The sequence below is a fragment of the Phacochoerus africanus genome, chromosome 8 (assembly GCF_016906955.1).
Source record: "Phacochoerus africanus isolate WHEZ1 chromosome 8, ROS_Pafr_v1, whole genome shotgun sequence".
Classification (NCBI taxonomy): Eukaryota; Metazoa; Chordata; class Mammalia; order Artiodactyla; family Suidae; genus Phacochoerus; species Phacochoerus africanus.
Window position 1 is genome coordinate 167,439,399 of NC_062551.1, and position 20,537 is coordinate 167,459,935.

The window sequence follows — 20,537 nt, forward strand, 5'->3', positions numbered from 1 at the left end:
TGACCTATTTTGGCAACTGTACAACAGTAGTGAAGGGGTAACGTAATTCCAGTAAGGACCCTCAGCTCAGAGACTTTGAATTATGTTTGGGACATAACTGAATTTTAAGCAAGGAAAACAAGTTGAGAGCAATTCACACTGGTGGGCAAAGGTACGTTACTGACTGGAGTACTTTTAAAGGTTTTGAAAGCTTTCTCCCTCCTTCCTTCCTTCCCTTTGTCTTTCCCTCCCTCCATCCCTCCATCCCTCCCTCCCTTTTTATAGTAAATGGACTAATTTCCCTTAATTCCAGAGGTGCACATTATAGAACTCCTCACTTCCTCTTACCATGCCATCCCTTAAAGTAATAATCAGGCTGCAAGCGGTATTAGCCCTCGTATTGATTTCAAATGCAGTTGCATGCACTGAAAGATAGGCAGGAGCTAGCAGTTCTCGTTACCAAGTCCAGGGGGTTCTTGCTTTGCTCAGTGCCCGTGTGCACGGACTTGAGTTGTGCAAGTGCAGTTGGAACAGCAGTTTCTCAACAACACTCTTTCACATTTCAGTTACAAAATGCCATTAACCCAGTAATTGCACAGAGTAGAAACTTAACTGCAGCTCCATAAACCATTGCATAAAAGATACATCATGATTGGTGACCAAAAAATCACTTTTGATGTATGTGGGTGATTGGCCTCTACTCATCTGTTACTCATGCACAGGTGACAAAGGGTACAGCTGTGTGGCCGCCTCATCTCCGGTGATAAACCCACATGGCATTTTACAAAAATGTAGATAATGAAAAGAGAGAATTGACCAACAGAGGCAAAAGTACCACAGAGAAAAGGAAACGTGAAGAGGTTGGAAGGAACAGACATGGAGTTCTGGAAGAAACAGGTGGCGGGGGAACCGGTGACGCGGCTGCTGTTCTAGAGACTAGACAGATATGCAGCCAGAGCAACAGTGGACGTGCACTTAGCAGCATAGAAGGGAAATGATGGAAAGGCTGGTGGTGTCAGGGTAGTGACACTGGCAGCAAACTTCACATTAAAGGGACTCTTGGAGATGTTTCGTGGCATTCAAAGTACAAGTGATGAAGTGTCGGGAGTGAATTCCGACTTTTTAGAAAAGTAAAGCAGTTTGCCAAGACATAGGAAAGATGTTTGCTCCTTATCAGGTTGTACAAGAAGAAGGAGGCATGTGCTGATTTTTATAAAGAAACCAAAGATGGGTTTCTTACTATTTTAAATTTTGGTCTACTAAGTAAAAATTTTTACTTTTTTTTTTTCTTCCCATTTTCTTCTACTCTGACAAAATGTTAAAAATTCATTCATCATCACAAGTCTGGTATTTTTTTTTTGTCTTTTTGTCTTTGTTGTTGTTGTTGTTGTTGCTATTTCTTGGGCTGCTCCCGCGGCATATGGAGGTTCCCAGGCTAGGGGTTGAATCGGAGCTGTAGCCACCGGCCTACGCCAGAGCCACAGCAACGCGGGATCCGAGCCGCGTCTGCAACCTCCACCACAGCTCACGGCAATGCCGGATCGTTAACCCACTGAGCAAGGGCAGGGACCGAGCCCGCAACCTCATGGTTCCTAGTCGGACTCGTTAACCACTGCGCCACGACGGGAACTCCAAGTCTGGTATTTTTGAGGAGGGCATCAGAAGTAGATGAGTTGATGTGCAGAGATGTGAGCCTAATTTTATGATCTGGTATAATTTTTCAAATAGATTAAGTCCCGGATTCTTTTTCATCACAAAAGTATTTGCTCGGAAAGTGGTCCTGTGCGCTTGCAGGTCTGTACCTTGAAACAGCAACCGTCTTTCTTCTGCTTTCACCTCCTTCCCAACATTGTACCACCCCCCCACCCCCCAAAAAAGAGAAAGCTATTACTTTGCCACTTTGCACTTTGCTTAGGAGCGCAGGACCATAAAAACGACCTGCTTGCTGAGATCATGCCAAGCCATCTCAATAAATTTTGACAAAATTTGCTACAGGTGTGTGTGTAGGGTGCACAGAGCCTCTGTCCCTCTGCAGGCCTGCCACCCTCCCAGCACCCCGCTGGGTTCACTTACCTGGAAGCTCTCCAAACCCTGCACTCTAGGAATTGTATGGAGATTTCACTCTGTAGCATGAAGGGCCAGATTGTTGGCCGTTGGTGGTTGACTCGATCTCGAGCACCTCTTCTCTCCCCAGAAATTGGGTGGTGGGGCTGAAAGTTGCAAGTTTCAAAGCAAGGCTTGGTCTTCTGAGGAGCAGCCCCCATCCTGAAACTGTCTAGAAGCTGCTAAGGGTCACCTCATTAGAACAAAAGATGTCCTACCATCCTGTCACTTAGGACATTACTGGGCATTTAGGAGCTCTGTCAGGAACCAGGACAGAGACCAGATCTTTCAGTGATATCACAGGTCACCCCCTGGTCATTGACCGTGGATCCTTTGTAGCAAAATGATTGAAATAGTATGAGATACTGGTACACTTCTAGATTCGATGTGGCCATTCATAATTCAGCTAGTTCATCATTGTATAAAGATGTTTGCCAGCGTGAGGCCACTCAGGTTTGCAGGCTTCCACTTAATCCTGTCTGGTGCCCAAAGCAGGAGTGGCCTCACTTTTCAGAGCATAACTCAGGAACAGCCAAATGGGAGAGACACAGAGCACAGGGGTATCGGGGTGGGTGCACAGAGCATCCTTGCTCGTCCCTGTGTGAGCAGCTCTCCCAGCGGCCTGCAGGTTCCCTGGCTGTTTCTTTCCCGGACCTTCAGATAGTACCATCTGGGGGTCTTTTTTCCCTCTTTGGCTGAGCCCACAGTATGCAGAAGTTCCAGGGCCAGGGATCGAACCCTTGCCACAGCAGCGACCCAAGGCACAGCAGAAGCAACCCTGGATCCTTAACCACTGAGCCACCAGAAAAGGCCATGGGGGTCTTGTCTTTACAGCTGTTTTCGTTTTCCTAGAAAGGAGCCCTCCAGCGCCAAACCCAGGGTGCAAATTCGGCATATATGGGCGAGGCGTTCTCTCTTCCTTTCCCAGATGCTCCCGGACTGTCTTCAGTCTCCCATCTCTCTCCCATCCCATGTCTGCTTAGTGTCCCTGAGCCCTGGGCTTTTCCCACTTCTCCAAGAGTAAGCCCCCAGCTTGGGAGATGTTACGTGCCTGGTGCTGGGGTGTGTGGGTGACTCTTCCTGCAGCTCACTTCCCAGCGCCCATGTCCGGTGTCCTCCCCACTCTCCAGAGTCCTGACCTCTCTCCAGAGCTCCGGGAGGGGGGGGCTCTATGCCCAGAGGTGCCCCACTGGGCTCGTGTTTCGCATTTTCCTCCACCCCTTCCGTCATCTCTCCACCTTCTAAACATGTCTTGGTTGCTCATGTTTCTCTCTGTTTTCTCTGTTGTGGGTTCATACCTTTAAAAAATTCATTTATTTTCCTTTACTGGGGTCTGGAAGCACATAGTCGGCCGTCTTTAACTGGAATTCTCCCACTCCTTTATAGGATTAAGAATTGGAACCAGCGGACTAGGGCGGAAGGGAGACATGTGAGACCCAGGATAGGATGTGTCAGAGCCAGGCTTTGGCAATCTGGGTTTATCTGGGGAGCACAGACTTCGGGCGTTCCGGACGAGGACTGCCAGCACTGCCGACCTCCTATTTGTGGCGATCTTTTTCTCCCAAGCTCCACATTTTGGCCTTGTACAGGGTGATGTCCTTGTAGGCCCGGAAGTGGTTCAGCCTGCGGTCATCACGTTCCGGGTTGACCTGGAGAGGGGGAGGCAGGTGTCAGAAAGAAGCCTGTGGGAAAGGGGGAAGACCTGGGTTTGCAGGGCCCCGGACTTGAATCAGGCCCCAGTTTCCCGAAATGACCAGGACATTTACATCAAAAGGCCTGCAGATGGCATGGGAATCGGCTCGCAGACTGGCGGCGCTGCCCTTCCCTGGGCCCCTGGTGGAGGCCTGCGGACCCTTCCCCACACCAGCATGGAAGCTCCATGAGGGTACCGCGCTACTGTGTCTGTATCCCCAGCACCTGGAACAGCATTCAGGACATACCCGGCTCCATGCATATTTGCTGTGTGAAAGAATGGCTCTTGTTGAAGAAGCTACACAGAGAACTGAGGACGAGTGAGCCCTGGAGCACACACATCTCACAGAAGCTACACGGTGCAATTAACTTAAAGGATAATCTTTCAGTAAATGTTGCCAGGAGACCACAGGCGGAGTGGTATCCATGGAGTGTGGTTTCCACAGTGTCCCAGTTTAGGGGTTTTCCCTGTGCAAGGGAAGGTCCTGCGAGGGGGATCACGGAGCCCTAAGTTAAGTTGGGGCTGATCAAGCCTCTTCCACCTCCAACCACGTCACTCTGAAACTCCAGCTTAATTCCCTCTTATGGTCGCATAACACCTGCATCTAATGTCATCTGGGTGCGCTTTCTTATTGTGCCACCTGCGCCATGGATGGCCCTGCCCCCAGGTTTATAATGATGAGGAGGCTCGGCACATTTCCAGACCCTCTGCAACTCTATAGTGACGAGGGATCTGGGGACCACGCAGTCGGTTATCTGCAAGGACGAGGGGAGTCCCAGCAGGGCGGGGCTGCAAGCTTGGTCTCGCTTCTCACTCCTATGAGATGTGCTGGTCAAAGATGTAACATTTCCACCCGTACACTTTGTACTTTGTACCCAAGGGAGGCAGGCCTTTCCTTTTTTTTTTTTTTTTTTTGGTTGTTTTAGGGCTGCACTTGCAGCATATGGAAGTTCCCAGGCTAGGGGTCAGAATTGGAGCTGTAGCCACCAGCCTAGACCACAGCCACAGCAACTCCAGATCCGAGCTGAGTCTGCAGCCTACACCAGAACTCATGGCAATGCTGGATCCCTAACTTGCTGAGCGAGGCCAGGGATGGAACCTGCATCCTCATGGATGCTAGTCAGATTTGTTTCCGCTGAGCCATGACAGGAACTCCCAGGCTTTTACTCTTCAAGAAAATGAAGAAGAGTGAGTCAAATTACTTGTGCTTTGCAGGAGTTCCCTTTGTGGCTCAGCAGCTTAAGAACCTGACATAGTGTCTGTGAGGATGTGGATTCAGTCCCTGACCTTGCTCAGTGGATTAAGCATTGCCATACGCTGCAGAGTAGGTCCATTTGGCCCCTAGCCTGGAAACTGCCTCATGCCACAGGTACAGCCATGACAAGAAAAATATTAAAAAAATTACTCGTACTTTGCAATATTTTTCTAAGTGGCTTGGTTATCTAACTTGGAGTGTGTTTTTTTGCTCGGCCCTTCTTTGTCCACAAGCCCCTTCTCCATTCCCTTATTCACATATATTAGATGCCCCACCCCCATCCATCCTCTTCCTTTTGCCATTGAGCATTTAGCTCTTCCCCTGCTGTCCAGCCGTGCCTCTCCCTCTGACTCAGTCCTCCTTTGGGTAAGGGGTGGGGGTTTCCACTGGAAGCCTCTCCATCTCCCCAAGTCTCCTCCTCCAAGGTGATACCCGTATCCGATGAGGAGCTGTTGCAAAAGAGCAGCAATTTGCACTCTTCACTGGTAAAACCAACTCACTGAGCCAGATTCCAATCTCTATGCTGTAGTCCTGCACAGAGCCACACACCCAGCTGGAGTTGTGTAAAACGGTGAGAGAGTCAGGACCCTGTAGTAGAAACATAAGGACCACAGGGTATGGGGAGTTCTTGGGAGGAGAGCAGAGTAGAGAATGACTCCGCATATTAAGACAACAAGGATTAAGCCAAAGCGCCGGGAGAAGCACCTGCTTGGTCCTCAGTTGGGCCATGTGCCCTCATGTCTGTTCTTCCTCTTCAGCATCAGAGTAGCCTGAATTTACTGAGCACTTATGATGTGCTGGGTATCGTCCTAAGCGGTTTATATATGTCTCAGTTACTCACGATAAACCTTCAAGTATGGATATTGTTATCCTGATTTTGAGACAGATAAATGGAAATTAAAAGAGGTTAAGTTCAGGAGTTCCCATTGTGGCTCAGTGGTGACGAACCCAATTAGTATCTACGAGGATGCAGGTTCGATCCCTGGCCTTGCTCAGTGGGTTAAGGATCTGGCATTGCTGTGAGCTGTGGTGTAGGTCACAGACATGGCTCAGATCCCTTGTTGCTGTGGCTGTAGGGTAGGCTGGCAGCTGTAGCTCTGATTCAACCCCTAACCCCCTAACCTGGGAACCTCCATATGCCTCATGGGCTGCCATAAAAAAGCAAAAAAAAAGGGGTTATGTTCACAAAGCTAGAAAGTGGTGGAGTTGGAGCTGGGGATTTGAACTCAGGTCTACCTCCAGGGCCGCCGTGTTACATCGCTGTGTTGATGAGTTGCCTGCGGCAGTAGCAGGGACTCATGGTGCTAAAGAAGCACAGAGGGATGTGGGGGCAGAAGTGTCTTAACGGGTGTCATGGAAGAGGTGACTCCTGGGCTGTCATGAAGGGGGAGTGGGACTTCCCCAAGGAGTGAAGCCTGGGGGCCAGGAGGCTGCTTCAGGGCCGCAGATGTAAAGACAGAGGGTATGCAAGGTCCGTACCTTCACACATTTTATTTTTAATCAATTGGTTATTATTATTACTGGCGGCACCTGTGGCATGTGGAAGTTCCTGGACCAGGGACGGAACCTGTGCCGGGGCAGTGACCTGAGCCGCTGCTTTGACAGTTCTGGATCCTTAACCAGCGAAACCACACGGGAGCTCCTATTACTACTTTTTTTAAGATCTTGGTGACTTCGGGGTAAGGAAGGACGTTCTGACACAGCCGAGGAGCAGCGTCCCCAACCTCACATCTTCCACGAAATAGACAGACCGACCCGAAGCCAAATGTTGACGACGGCAACGTAGGAGGATACATAGAAGCGAAGTTGGTTGTTCCGTAACTCTGGATGTTGAAGCTTTTCTGAAGCAAGGTACGAAGTCATAATGGAAAAGACTGGTGCTTTCGACTACTTCAAAATTAAAATCTGGACGTTCCCGGTGGCACAGCGGGTTCATGCGGCGTTGCCACAGCGGTGGTGCAGGTCCTGGCTGTGGTGTGGGTTTGATCCCTGGCCCTGGAACTTCCAAAGGCCATGGGTATGCCCGCCCCCTCCCCCAATTAAAAACCCTCTGTGTGAGGAAGGACACAATCTGAGTTAAAAGACAAGTGTGCTGGGACGCTGTTCAAGTTGTCTGTTCAAACTCATGCTTTCCTTCCTCAGGCACAGAAGCCCCCGATCACGCAAGGAGACGTGTGCTGAAGACCCCATTTCCCGGGCGGCTCGCATTTCAGGGTGCTTCCAATCAGCGTGAGTACCGTTCCTGTCACTCTCGTTTTCCAGAGAAAGGGACAAGATTTGTAGATGTAAGGGGCATACGTGCCTGAGACCACCCTACGAATACGAGAGGAGACGCAGGCTGGCTGTCACCAGCACGCTTTCCTTAATCCACACCTCCCCAGCATTCACCACGTGCCAGGCGCTGTTTGGAGCACCTGACAAACACCGCCTCACTGAATCCTCCGAACAATCTGACAAGGGCTCGGATAGCTTCGCTGGATCAGGAGGAACCAAGTCACCAAAGTGCTCGGTCACTTACCGGGGTCACACAGCTAATGCGTGGCAGTCCGAGTTCAAGCCCAGGCAGTCGGCTCCATGCTCTGTTCTCTGTCTCTCTCTCTCTCTTTTTTTTTTTTTTTTTTGGTCTTATTTTTTAGGGCCACACCTCCAGCATATGGAGGTTCCCAGGCTAGGGGTCAAATCGGAGCTGTAGCTGCTGGCCTACACCACAGTCACAGCCCCAAGGGATCCGAACCATGTCTGTGACCTACACCACAGTTTGCAGCCATGCCAGATCCTTTAACCCACTGAGCGAGGACAGGGATCGAACCCACGTCCTCATGGATACGAGTCAGGTTTGTTACTGCTGAGCCACAACAGGAACTCCCATGCTCTGTTCTCTCAGGCACCACGGGACAGCCTCTGAGCTTCTAAGTGAGGGAGCCACACTTACCAAGGGCTCTGAGTCCCATCCAATCTCTTGGCTTTCAGTCTGCGTCTCTGGGTACTTCTTCCTTGGTCCCTGGGCGGCGTGGTGAATGAGATGTAGAAACCTGGCTGGGAGACGAGGCATGAGTTACGAAGGAGTCAGGCCTTGGGACCACTGAGAGATCCTGGGCCCGATGCTGCCACATCTGCCCTTGGAGGCAGAGCGCCCAGCCCCAGAGCTTGCGTAAGCCTCGGGCCACTTGTGTCTGGTTCCTCCTCTCATCTCTCAACGAACACTGGTTGGGCACAAACTCTGTGCTGGCACTGTTTGGGCGCTGGAGGTGGAGCAGAGTGAGATGGACATGGTCCTGCTGTCCTGAAGCTCGCGGTGTAGGCGGGGGACAGGGACACAATATGCAAGTATGAAAACAAACCAGACGGTGGCGGACAGTGATGCAAACGGAAGAAGGGACAGGCAAAGGGGCGTGGAGGCAGGGGGGCTGCTTAGGATGGTGAGGGGAGACCTCCCTGGATGCCTCGCAGGAGCCAGCCCTGAGAGGCAGAGGAGAGGTACGCTGCAGGCAGCAAGAGCAAAGGCCCTGGGGCATGAGCGAGTCTGGGCAATGTCGTGCAGCAGAGGGAGTGAGCAATGGGGCTGGAAGAAACAAGGCCAAATCCTCTGTATTGAAATAGGTATGGCTGCCAATACCAGGTACACATGTGCGTACCCGGCTTAAGGACTTAAACTTCATTTCCAGTCTACCCTGCCTGTCACGTCTCCGTTTGAGAGAGGCAGTCTGACAAGGGGAAGACGCAGGCTTGTACTCAGACATCCCGTCCTTCCACTAACGTGACACGGGGGTTAACTTCCCTGGACGCCACTCTGTTCATCTGTAGAGTGGGAGGAAGATAACGGCCCCAGCGCGGGGTCTGAGCATTAAATGATGGGAGCTCGCGGAAGGACCTGGCCCTGGGCGGGGCTTATCCCGGGTACGAGGTGACTAGCAGCGAACGCCCGCCTGGTGTGTAAGAACCCCCACCGCCTGATGTTGTCCTTACTGCTAGGAGGCCCCAGCGCCCGCCCCGGACTCCAGCCAGGCCGGTGCCTCCACCTGCTTCCTCGGCTTGGTCTCTGTTAGCCTACTCACCTGTCTGTCTCTACGATGCTGAGAGCGCCTCGCTCCTCCCCCGCCCCCACTTCCCGCCTACAGGAATCCTACATCCTGCCTCTATCAAACTCACTCTAAGGGGGTGGAGGGGAAGGAGGAGAGCTTGCCGGGAGGGTTAGGCGTCCCATCAAATATCTCCCTTCCCTCATCCCCCCATGTGGCCCCATCCACCCGTGTCTCGCAGCCATGCCAAACTACTCACATCTTATTTCTGTGCTTTTCCTCATAACTTGGAATGATCTTCCACATTCTTCTACACCTGCCATACTCCACCACCTCCCCCTATTATCACCTCCTCCAAGAAGACAGCCCAGAACTCCACTGCCTGCTTTGGGCCCCTGTCTTCCGTGCGGCTGCCACCCCAACCTTGCCCGCTGCTTACTTGTGTACTTCCTTATCCGCCTCCTTGACGGTGGTGTGAGATGTGTGACCCCATCCTAGTGACTATCACGTGGCAATAATGAAAATGATCAAAGGAGCTGGTCCTGATCACCACGTACCAGATGCTGTTCGAAGCACTTGCACTATTTTATTTAATCCTTACAGTGCTCTTGAGATGGGCTCAGAGAGATGAAAAAGTTTGCCCAAAGTCTCACAGCTGATGAGCGGCAGAGCCAGGATTTGAATGCAGTTGGTAGGACTGTAGCAGCCTGCGCCTGTCACAGCTGCGCACTGAAGGGAGGAATGAAGGCAGTGTCAGGGCATTAGGATCCTGTTGTTTGGCCTGACAGCTGATACACTGCCTGTTTGTTTGAGGGATGTCGGTCTCTTGTGAGCTTCATCATCATGAGTCCAGTTTTCAGATGATCACGCAGAGGAGTGAGGCTCGCCCGGAGGAAACAGTACCCCGAGGGTCTCCCAGCCATCTGCCTCTCTGGGCTCGATATCAGTGCTTCTCAAACCCCACACTTACCATCTTCAGGTTCCTCCAGGTTGTCATGCCAAGACATGGGCTTTCTGGCGATTGTATGAACTAGAGAAAAACAGTATCACAGGTTCAAGTCAAAACAGTAATCTTGGAATTCCCGTCATGGCTCAGTGGTAACGAACCTGCCTGCTATCCATGAAGATGAGGGTTCAATCCCTGGCCTCGCTCCATGGGTTAAGGATCCGGCGTTGTATCAGCTGTGGTGTAGGTCAGATCCCATGTTGCTGTGGCTGTGGTGTAGGTCAGTAGCTGTAGCTCTGATCGTCAGGGGAACTTCCATATGCCGCAGGATCTCCCCGGCTCCTTTAAGACCTACCCTAGGTTGGACACCCATTCAGCATTTTTGAATGTCATGTGTCAGATATTGTGTTGGGCACTAGGAAACAAGACCTTCAAGGACCTTGCAATCTGAGAGGTACTGTCCTGTATGGGGGCCACCCACCACATATGGTGACTTGAATTTGAATAGTTAAAATGTTATACAATTGAAAGTTCATTCCTCTGTCCCAACCAGCCACATTTCAAGTGGTCAACAGCCCTATGTGGCTCCCAGTTCCCATTTCGTGCAAGACAGATGGAGAGCATTTTCACGGTCAGGGAGTGTTCTCTCGGACAGCCCTGGTCTACAGCGATGCGGACACACCAGGCAGCCAGAGACCGTGGTATATCTGCAGGAGGCCACGTGGTATAAGAGGTGTCGGGTCCAGAGACATCTCTTCCGCCCGTAATTCCTGCTGTAGCCGAGAGGGGGCTGCAAACCCGACAGAGAAGGTACCGTCCTCCCTGAACTTCCACTCTATTTGTGGTGACATTCAATAAACTTACATATAATATCAGGCAAATATAAATGAGATGCAGAGCAATAAACAGGTTAGATGGGTAAATCCATGTTGATGATGGGATGTAGTGCGGGGGGGGGGGTTGTCTCTAAGGAGATGCGTGAGGGCAGAGTCCTGAATAACCTTGCTGTGTGGAGATACATGGGAAGGATCCAAGGGTGAGCTTGGTGAGAGTTAGGGAAGCATCGAGAGGCCGAGTAACTCAAGTGCAGAGAGCTGGGTGCAGGGCAGCAGTAAATGAGCAGAGGCCAGAAGGAATCTAAGCGTTTTCTCCTAAAGCCTCACCAGTGAAAAACTTCTATAAATGTCTGTTTATACAGTATCTGTGTACTATTGCCCTATTGCCACTATATTAACAAAGCATCGCTTCTTTCTTTTTTTTTTTTTTTTGAAAGTTGAGAGTTAAGGTTTATTTGGGGCAAAATTAGGACTTAAGCCCAGAAGGCGCATCTCAGGTAGCCCTGAGAAACTGCTCCCTCTTTCTTTTTCCATAAGTGTAAACATCAGTACAAGCTCTACTATTTCCTCACTTAATCCCAGTGAATCATATATATATATATTTGTCTTTTTAGGGCTGCACTAGTGACATATGGAAGTTCTCAGGCTAGGGGTTGAATTGGAGCTGCAGCTGCCAGCCTATGCTGCAGCCACAGCAACGCAGGATCCAAGCCACATCTGCAGCCTACACTGCAGCTCACAGCAACACCGGATCCTTAGCCCACTGAGCGAGGCCAGGGATTGAACCCACATCCTCATGGATACCAGTGGGGTTTGTTTCTGCTGCACCGCCACAGGAATTCCCCAATGAATCATATTAATCATGCGCCCAAGGGATGTGATCTGGGAGACCAGCCCTTTCCCTAGGAAGCCTGAACGTGGCTTGAAGGGATTCTTGAAATTGTTGAAAAGGGCCAAGTTTAAACAGAATGGGACGTTAATTTGTTTTCCTAAGATGAGCGGCTGAGGGGTCCAGAGGAAAACCGGCTTAGTTATAGGCAAAATGAAGACACTACATTTCCTGCACTTTCACTGCCCATGACACAAATTAAGTATGGGAGGAGGTGGATATGCTGCTTAGCTGTGCATTTCCCTGTGTACATGTGTAAGTCTGTTTAAACATCGCCTCTAAGAATGCGTATATCTAAGCATGTCACCTTAACTCTATGCAAATTCCAATTTTAAAAATGACACTATGTTTTCTTTACTTAGGGGGGCTGCAGTGGATTACAGTTAATCAGGACCAGAATTGGAGAAGTTCAGGACAATAGAACAATGTTTATGAGAGTGCAGAGGAGGGGATGGCATGGCAGTTTAGGAAATCCATGCATTTAGATACGGTGCAATAGAAAAGAACCTGTGGCTGGTGCAGAATAGGCACGAGAATATTTATTAAGGGCACAGTATTCGGGTGAAGAGGGATGTCGGGATGGAGCTGGCTGGCTGCAGAGCCAGATCCACAGGAGCCTTCTGTACTGGTCAGGTGAACCTCAGCTCAGGAGCTGTGGGGCCGCTGGGGATTGACAGAGGGACTGGAGGCTCAAATGCCCTTGGGCGCAGCTCTGGCCAGCTGTGAGGGAAGGTTGGAGGGCTGGGCCTGGAGGGAAAGAGGTAGTTAGGAACCTGTCAGACCAACTGAGGCTTGGGAATGAGGATGGAGGGAGGGGGCAGAGACCAGGAAGGCGAGATAGGGAAGCCTCCCCATGCAGGAGGGAGTTTCCCACTGAGGCAGGAACATGGAACCATCAGGTGAGAGAAATGTTGGGGAAGCAACAGGACTGTGCCTGCTCAGCTGTGTGGAGGGAGGGAGAGACGGAGGAATGGTTCCCTGGCTTCTAACTGGGAAGAGAGAATGGCGCTGCTGCCTGTGGCTAAACCAAGATACTCTCAGGTAGTTGCTGGTCGGGGTGTGAAATGAGCCTAGTTTTCTGCACGGGGGAGTCTGAGGTACCTACGGGTTGTCCAGAGGAAGGGAGCCAGGAGGTGGCTGAGGGCTTGGGTCTGGGGCTCCATTTGAGACTCTGTGGCATTCAGGAGGAACCGATGGTACAGGACCAGATGAAACTGCCCCAGGAATGTGCCAAGTGAGAAAAGTGGGGGAGAGGCCCTTTATCAGGGATGGACCTTGAATCTGCTTTCTTTCTTTCTTTTTTTTTTTTTTTTTTGTCTTGGCATATGGAGGTTCCCAGGCTAGGGGGTTGAATGGGAGCTGTAGCTGCCAGCCTACACCAGAGCCACAGCACAGCCACAGAGGATCCGAGCAGCGTCCGTGACCTTCACCACAGCTCATGGCCAGGCTGGATCCTTAACCCACTGAAAGAGGCCAGGAATTGAACCTGCGTCCTCATGGATTCTAGTCAGATTCATTTGCGCTGAGCCACGATGGGAACTCCCCTCTTGAGCTTTCCGAAGATCTTAAGACAGTATTAGCAGCCTGAAAAAAACCTTTAACTTATTAACAACAAACCAAAACACACACGCACACAAAAAACCCCGTAAAACCCTGCAAAATGTTTCAAAAGCAATACTATAAAAGACTTTCAAATTTTTTTCACAATAAAACACTGTCTAATTGTGACACTGATGCATTTTAATATCTCTAACATATTTGATGAGATGTGGGGTGAGAGCCCTCGCCAACCCCAAAGTCGTAGTTCCTGACGGCTATGAAGTGAGGCGAGGTCAGAAGAGGCGTCTTGGGCTGTGCTCTGCCCAGTACCCCGCCCTGCACCCCTGCGGACTCCTCCTGCCCTTCAGGGGGCGCCCCTTTTCCCTTCCTCCATCCCGCAGCGCCCCTCACCCTTGCGGAGTGGATTCACGTGATACTGAGTGTAGAGTATCTGGGTTCGTAGCTCTTTGAGGTACAGTTCTCGCAGGATCTGGTTCTGGTGGACCTCGTCTCTGATCACCTTCTCCTTCTGGCGTCCAGCCATGGCCCCGCCGGTGCTGCGTCTGGTCAGTATCGCCCCCTCTCACTGCCGGCCTCTGGAGCTCATCTGGTGCCAGGCAAAGGCTGTCTCCAGGCAACAGAGTCCCAAGCGGTCTCCAGGCAACGCGCGCGTGCTAGGTTACCCGCCTCCCTTAGCCCTCACTCCTGCCTCCCATCCCCCCTCCCCAAATCTTTTAACCCTCACCCCGCCCACGGTGGCTGCTCCCCTCGCCTTCCCAGCTTCTCAGCACCTATCCTTGTTACAGAATAGCTGCTGGAAAGAAGAGGACTTGCAGTCTAGGGACTGGCTACAGAGGTCATGGGCTTAGGACTGGACCTCACCTTGGCCACTCATTTCCTAGAAAAGATTTTGGAAGGAGTCAGAGACCTCTCCTACTTCAAAGCAGATACCGAGAATCAAGACCCTCCGTGTCTATCACAAAACAGCAGAGGTTTCCCATCTTAGAAGACATTTTGGTTCCTATGCCAGATGTGAGAATAACCCTTTCCTAGACCTAAAAATACTTTAGGACCATTTTTAAGTATGTAGTTCAACAGTGTGAAATATAGTTAAGTTATGTGAAGCAGGTCGTCAGAACTTTTTATACGTGTTAAACGACTCCCCATGGCCTCTTTCCCCTAGCCCTTGGCAGCCAGTTTACTTTTCCTGTGAATTTGATTGCTCGGGATACCGTATATCATATAGTTTATATTCCAAGAACAAAAAGTAGTCCTAACACTGAGAAAGGAGCCACCCCTGGTTTTCACAAGCACCTAAACACTGACTCCAGAGCCTATGCTCTTCCCCACCATGTCCATCCACCCATCCATCCATCCATCCCGCCACCCACCCACCCATCCACCCATCCATCCATCCATCCCGCCACCCACCCACCCATCCACCCCGCCACCCACCCACCCATCCACCCATCCATCCACCCATCCATCCACCCACCCATCCATCCACCCATCCATCCACCCACCCATACATCTATCCATCCACCTACCCACCCATCCATCCATACATCCATCCACCCATCCATCCACCCATCCATCCACCCACCCACACATCCACCCATCCACCCATCCATCCACCCATCCACCCATCCATCTATCCATCCACCTACCCACCCATCCATCCACCTACCCACCCATCCATCCATCCACCCATCTATCCACCCATCCACACATCCACCCATCCACCCATCCACCCATCCATCCATCCATCCACCCATCCACCCATACATCTATCCATCCACCTACCCACCCATCCATCCATACATCCATCCACCCATCCATCCACCCATCCATCCACCCACCCACACATCCACCCATCCACCCATCCATCCACCCATCCATCCACCCATCCATCTATCCATCCACCTACCCACCCATCCATCCATCCACCCATCTATCCACCCATCCATCCATCCACCCATCCACCCATCCATCCACCCATCCACCCATCCATCCACCCATCCACCCATCCACCCATCCATGCACCCACCCACCCATGCACCCACCCACCCATCCACCCATCCACCCACCAACCCATCCATCCAACCACCCACCCATCCATCCACCCACCCATCCATCCACCCATCAACCCATCCATCCATCACCCACCCATACACCCATCCTTCCATCCACCCATCCATCCATCCACCCATCCACCCACCCACCCATCCATCCACCCATCCACCCATCCACCCATACATCTATCCATCCACCTACCCACCCATCCATCCACCCATCCACCCATCCATGCACCCACCCACCCATGCACCCACCCACCCATCCACCCATCCACCCACCAACCCATCCATCCAACCACCCACCCATCCATCCACCCACCCATCCATCCACCCATCAACCCATCCATCCATCCACCCACCCATCCACCCATCCTTCCATCCACCCATCCATCCATCCACCCATCCACCCACCCACCCATCCATCCACCCATCCACCCATCCACCCATACATCCATCCATCCACCTACCCACCCATCCATCCATACATCCATCCACCCATCCATCCACCCATCCATCCACCCACCCACACATCCACCCATCCACCCATCCATCCACCATCCATCCATCCACCCATCCATCTATCCATCCACCCACCCACCCACCCACCCACCCATCCACCCATCCACCCATCCACCCATCCACCCATCCATCCATCCACCCACCCACCCATCCATCCACCCATCCACCCATCCACCCATACATCCAGTCCATCCACCTACCCACCCATCCATCCATACATCCATCCACCCATCCATCCACCCATCCATCCACCCACCCACACATCCACCCATCCACCCATCCATCCACCCATCCATCCACCCATCCATCCATCCATCCACCCACCCACCCACCCACCCACCCATCCACCCATCCACCCATCCACCCATCCACCCATCCATCCATCCACCCACCCACCCATCCATCCACCCATCCACCCATCCACCCATACATCTATCCATCCACCTACCCACCCATCCATCCATACATCCAGTCCACCCTCCATCCACCCATCCATCCACCCACCCACACATCCACCCATCCACCCATCCATCCATCCATCCATCCACCCATCCATCCATCCATCCACCCACCCATCCACCCATCCATCCACCCATACACCCATCCATCCATCCACCCACCGATACACCCATCCTTCCATCCACCCCATCCATCCATCCACCCATCCACCCACCCACCCATCCATCCACCCATCCACCCATCTATCCACCCATCCATCTATCCATCCACCCACCCACCCATCCATCCATCCATCCACCCATCTATCCATCCATCCATCCATCCATGCTGCCACCCACCCACCCACCCATCCACCCACCCACCCATCCATCCACTCATCCATCCATCCACCCACCCACCCATCTATCCATCCATCCATCCATCCATCCATCCACCCACCCTCCCACCCACCCACCCACCCATCCATCCATCCATCCACCTATCCATCCATCCATCCATCCACTCATCCATCCATCCACCCATCCACCCATCCATCCACCCATCCACGCATCCTTTCAAGACAGTGTGTTCCCAGTGAGTTTAGGTCTGGGGACATGATGTTTAACATCTCAGTTGGGTGGATATGTCTGTAGCTTCCTGAGCCCAGCAAGTGATGTGGTGATCCTTGCTTTAGCTCCTGCTGCTACCTTTCCTTGGCCTGGAAGGGTCTTTGCCCTGTTGTCTATCTGGGGAATACCCACCCATGGTTTATAATGAGCTTACATTAAGCTCCTTTCAAAAACCTTTTGGGCATCCACAGCCCCTAACTTTTCTTTGTGTGATGCTCTACCCCCAATTTGCAGCTTAAAATAACTTACTAAACTTATTTGTATAGAACTAAGTTACTTGAGAATAAGAATATATCTCCGGTCCATCTCTGCACTACCAGTGTCTGGCACAATATATACAGATGGATGTGTTTGGTAAATGTTGCTGGCTGACTGTATATCTGACCAGATGGCATTGCATTTTCTTTCTGCTTACCTCATGACATAAACCCTTACATCATGCAGAAATGTGAACATTTCATCACACTTGGATGAGCTAGAGAAGCACCTTTGTTACTTGTCATTGTGAGCTATGCCTGGATGCCTTGTTCTTTTCTTTGCTTTTTTTTTCTTTTTTGCTTTTTAGGGCCACCCCCATGGCATATGGAGTTTCCCAGGCTAGGTGTTGAATCGGAGCTGTAGCTGTGGGCCTACACCACAGCCATAGTCATAGCAACTCAGGACGGAGCCATGTCTGTGACCTACACCACAGCTCATGGCAACACCAGATCCTTAACCCACTGAACGAGGCCGGGGATTGAATCTGTACCCTCATGGATCCTAGTCGGGTTTGTTAACTGCTGAGCCACGAAGGGAACTCCCTGGGTCCCTTTTTCTAGCAAGAGTCAAATAGCTTCCTGGAATCTTCATTACCTTCCCAAGGATAAGAAGAAAATGAACCATAAATTTCTGGGGGGGGGGTCACATTATTAGCTATTATTAGACAACTAGAAAGACTATATTTTCCCCATGCTAAACTGAGCTTTCTTTAGCTTGGGCCAGTGGTGCAGTAGCCCTTTCTCCATGCAGGGCTAGCATTAGGTAGAGTCTCAAGAAAAAGGAGGGATTGGAATCTCTGTAGCTTCATCTTTGCTTATGTGTTCCAGAAGCCCTGGACCTGAATCTTGAGCATATCATATCCCAGCTCAGCCCAGGCCAGCCAAGCCCGGTGGCCCTCTGAGTCCAGCCTTGGCTTCCACGCCATCAGTGTACTTCTAAACTCCAAGACCAGGTATTGAGAAATACTAGAGCGTTGAAAAACATTATGGCCTTGGCCCTCTAGCTTCTCATCCAGTGTCTGAGGTTATAGATTTTTCTTAAAATTTCTGGGTTGTCTCTCAATTAGGATCAGATACAGAAACGAAGCTAACAGAGAAATCAACCAGAAAATAGAGTCAAAAATAAAATACCGTTTGCATTAGCAAGAGATGGAACTATTGGTGAATTAACAGTGAATACATGATGCTTTTGTGAAGGAAAAATTAAACCGTTTCATAACATTAAAAATTATGTTCCTTGAAGGACTCACTTGAATGGCCCTTTATTTATTAAATAAATTGAACTTTTAGTTAAAATAATTCTCACAAAGAAAGCTCCAGCCCAGAGAGTTTCACTGGTGAATCCTACCAAACATTTAAGGAGGACATAACACCACTGCTATACCAACCCTTCCAGAAAATTGAGGATAGCACTTCCCAGCTCATTCTATATGGGAAGCATTAGCCTGCCATCAAAAGCAGGCAGAGATATTATAAGAAATGAAAACTAGATCAATGCCTCTCGTGAACATAGATGCAAAAATGCTAAACAAAATTTTAACAAATCAAATCCAATAATATATTAAAAGGATAATACATCATGATCAAGTGGAATTTACTGTGGGGATGAAAGTTGGGCTTGACATGAGAAAATCAATCACTGTAATTCACCATATTAACAAACCAAAAACCAAATGACCATCTCAGTAGATACAGAAAAAGTATTGACAACATATAAAATCTATGTCTCACAAAAACTCTCAGCTAAGTAGGAATCAAAGGGACTCCTTAACCTGATAAAGAGCAGCTATAAAAGCTACAGCTAAACTTATGCTTAATGACAAAGGGCATAAGTAATTTCTTGATTTAAGATCAAGAGCAAAACAAAGATGTCTGCTCTCACTGCTTCTATTCCATTTGCCCTGGGCAAGAAACAGAAATAAGAAGCATCCGTTGGGAGTTCCTGTCATGGCACAGCAGAAACAAATCCAACTAGGAACTATGAGGTTGCAGGTTCGATCCCTGGCCCTCACTCAGTGGGTTAAGGATCCAGCGTTGCTGTGAGCTGTGGTGTAGTTCGCAGACACAGCTAGGATCCTGTATTGCTGTGGCTGTGGCTGTGGCTGTGGCTGGCAGCTTCAGCTCCGATTCAACCCCCAGTCTGGGAACCTCCGTATGCCACAAGTGCGGCCCTAAAAGGCAAAAAAAAAAAAAAAACAAAAAAAAAACCAAAAACAAAAAAAGCATCCATTGGAAAAAAGAAATAAAACAGTCTTTATTCTTTGATGACGTGCTTGTTTATGTAGAAAATTAGAATCTACTTAGTATATTGGAATTTATGGGCTTTTAAAATATTTTATGGAGAAAATCTTTAAGGTACAATTAGGAAGAATAGAAGTGGATACTGGCCAGAAAATTCATATGTCCAACATTCCCTGTAACATCAATTTTAGCAATCACTCCTAAAGAATTAGTCTAAGAATGAGGAATTCTACATGTGTAAAGATACTCATTTCATATTGTTTACAAAAGAAGGTTTTGTCAAATTGCTCATGTTATTAGGTATTCACTTAACATGGTGGACAGAGTGAATGTGGAACAACTGGAAACAATGCATATGATATAACAGGAAGTGAGAAAAGAACAGTCTACAAAATGACCCGTATACAATAAATAAATTTCATGCAAAATTTGTACTTAATAATAGTTGAAGAAAATGCACTAAAAAATACCACTGGTTTTTAGAAAAGTGGGAGTATGGTTGATTCCCTGTTATATTTCCTATCTTGTGGTCTTTGAGGAGCGGGATGTTGACTGTGACCATTCCTGTTGTATCAAATGTTTGGCTAAACTCCACTTTTTCAAAGAGTCTCAATGAGTTGCTAAGCACGAATCAACCCTATGGCATCAGCTCATCATCACACACTGGTCGACTATATAAAAAGACTTGAAATATGAAATATTGATTCACTAAATAGGAATGTTTGGTATCATCTTTTTCCTAAGAGAGACTGCTGTTGAGTCTTACCTTTTTCCCTTTTAGTGAGAGAGAGGAATGGGTGCTCCCTTACCCCTCACAGCTCAAGTGAGAGAAGCTCCAAGAGAACGGGTTAGACAGGATGCAGAGGGAGATTCGTGCTGAGCTCTAGCGACTCTAGGCCTCCTCCCCATCCCTGTCTCAGAATGCAACTGGGTAGGAGCGCCTTGAGAGACTGAGAGGTTGATATGTGTCTCCTAGGGTTTTGGGGATAAGAGAGACCCGTGCCTCCTTCCTACCAGGAGAATACTGAAGGCTGGAGGCTGACGGGAGAGGCCACCCCCACGCCCCAAGGCAGGAAGAGGAGAGAGGGCAGCAGTGGGGCTGCCTGCACGTCCCCCTTT

The 20,537-nt window shown here is 50.0% G+C and overlaps 1 protein-coding gene across 1 annotated transcript; it reads right to left on the reverse strand.

Annotated features, from left to right (window-relative positions):
* Window positions 1–3,444: 3,444 nt before the first annotated feature.
* CFAP144 (cilia and flagella associated protein 144) lies at window positions 3,445–13,887 on the reverse strand. Its single transcript, XM_047789428.1, has 4 exons — window positions 13,671–13,887; window positions 10,020–10,079; window positions 7,963–8,066; window positions 3,445–3,731 (listed from the first exon to the last, which is right to left on the reverse strand). The coding sequence occupies exons 1-4, from the start codon at window positions 13,801–13,803 to the stop codon at window positions 3,621–3,623; spliced, it is 408 nt and encodes a 135-aa protein (XP_047645384.1). The 5' UTR covers window positions 13,804–13,887; the 3' UTR covers window positions 3,445–3,620.
* Between the last annotated feature and the right edge of the window lie 6,650 nt (window positions 13,888–20,537).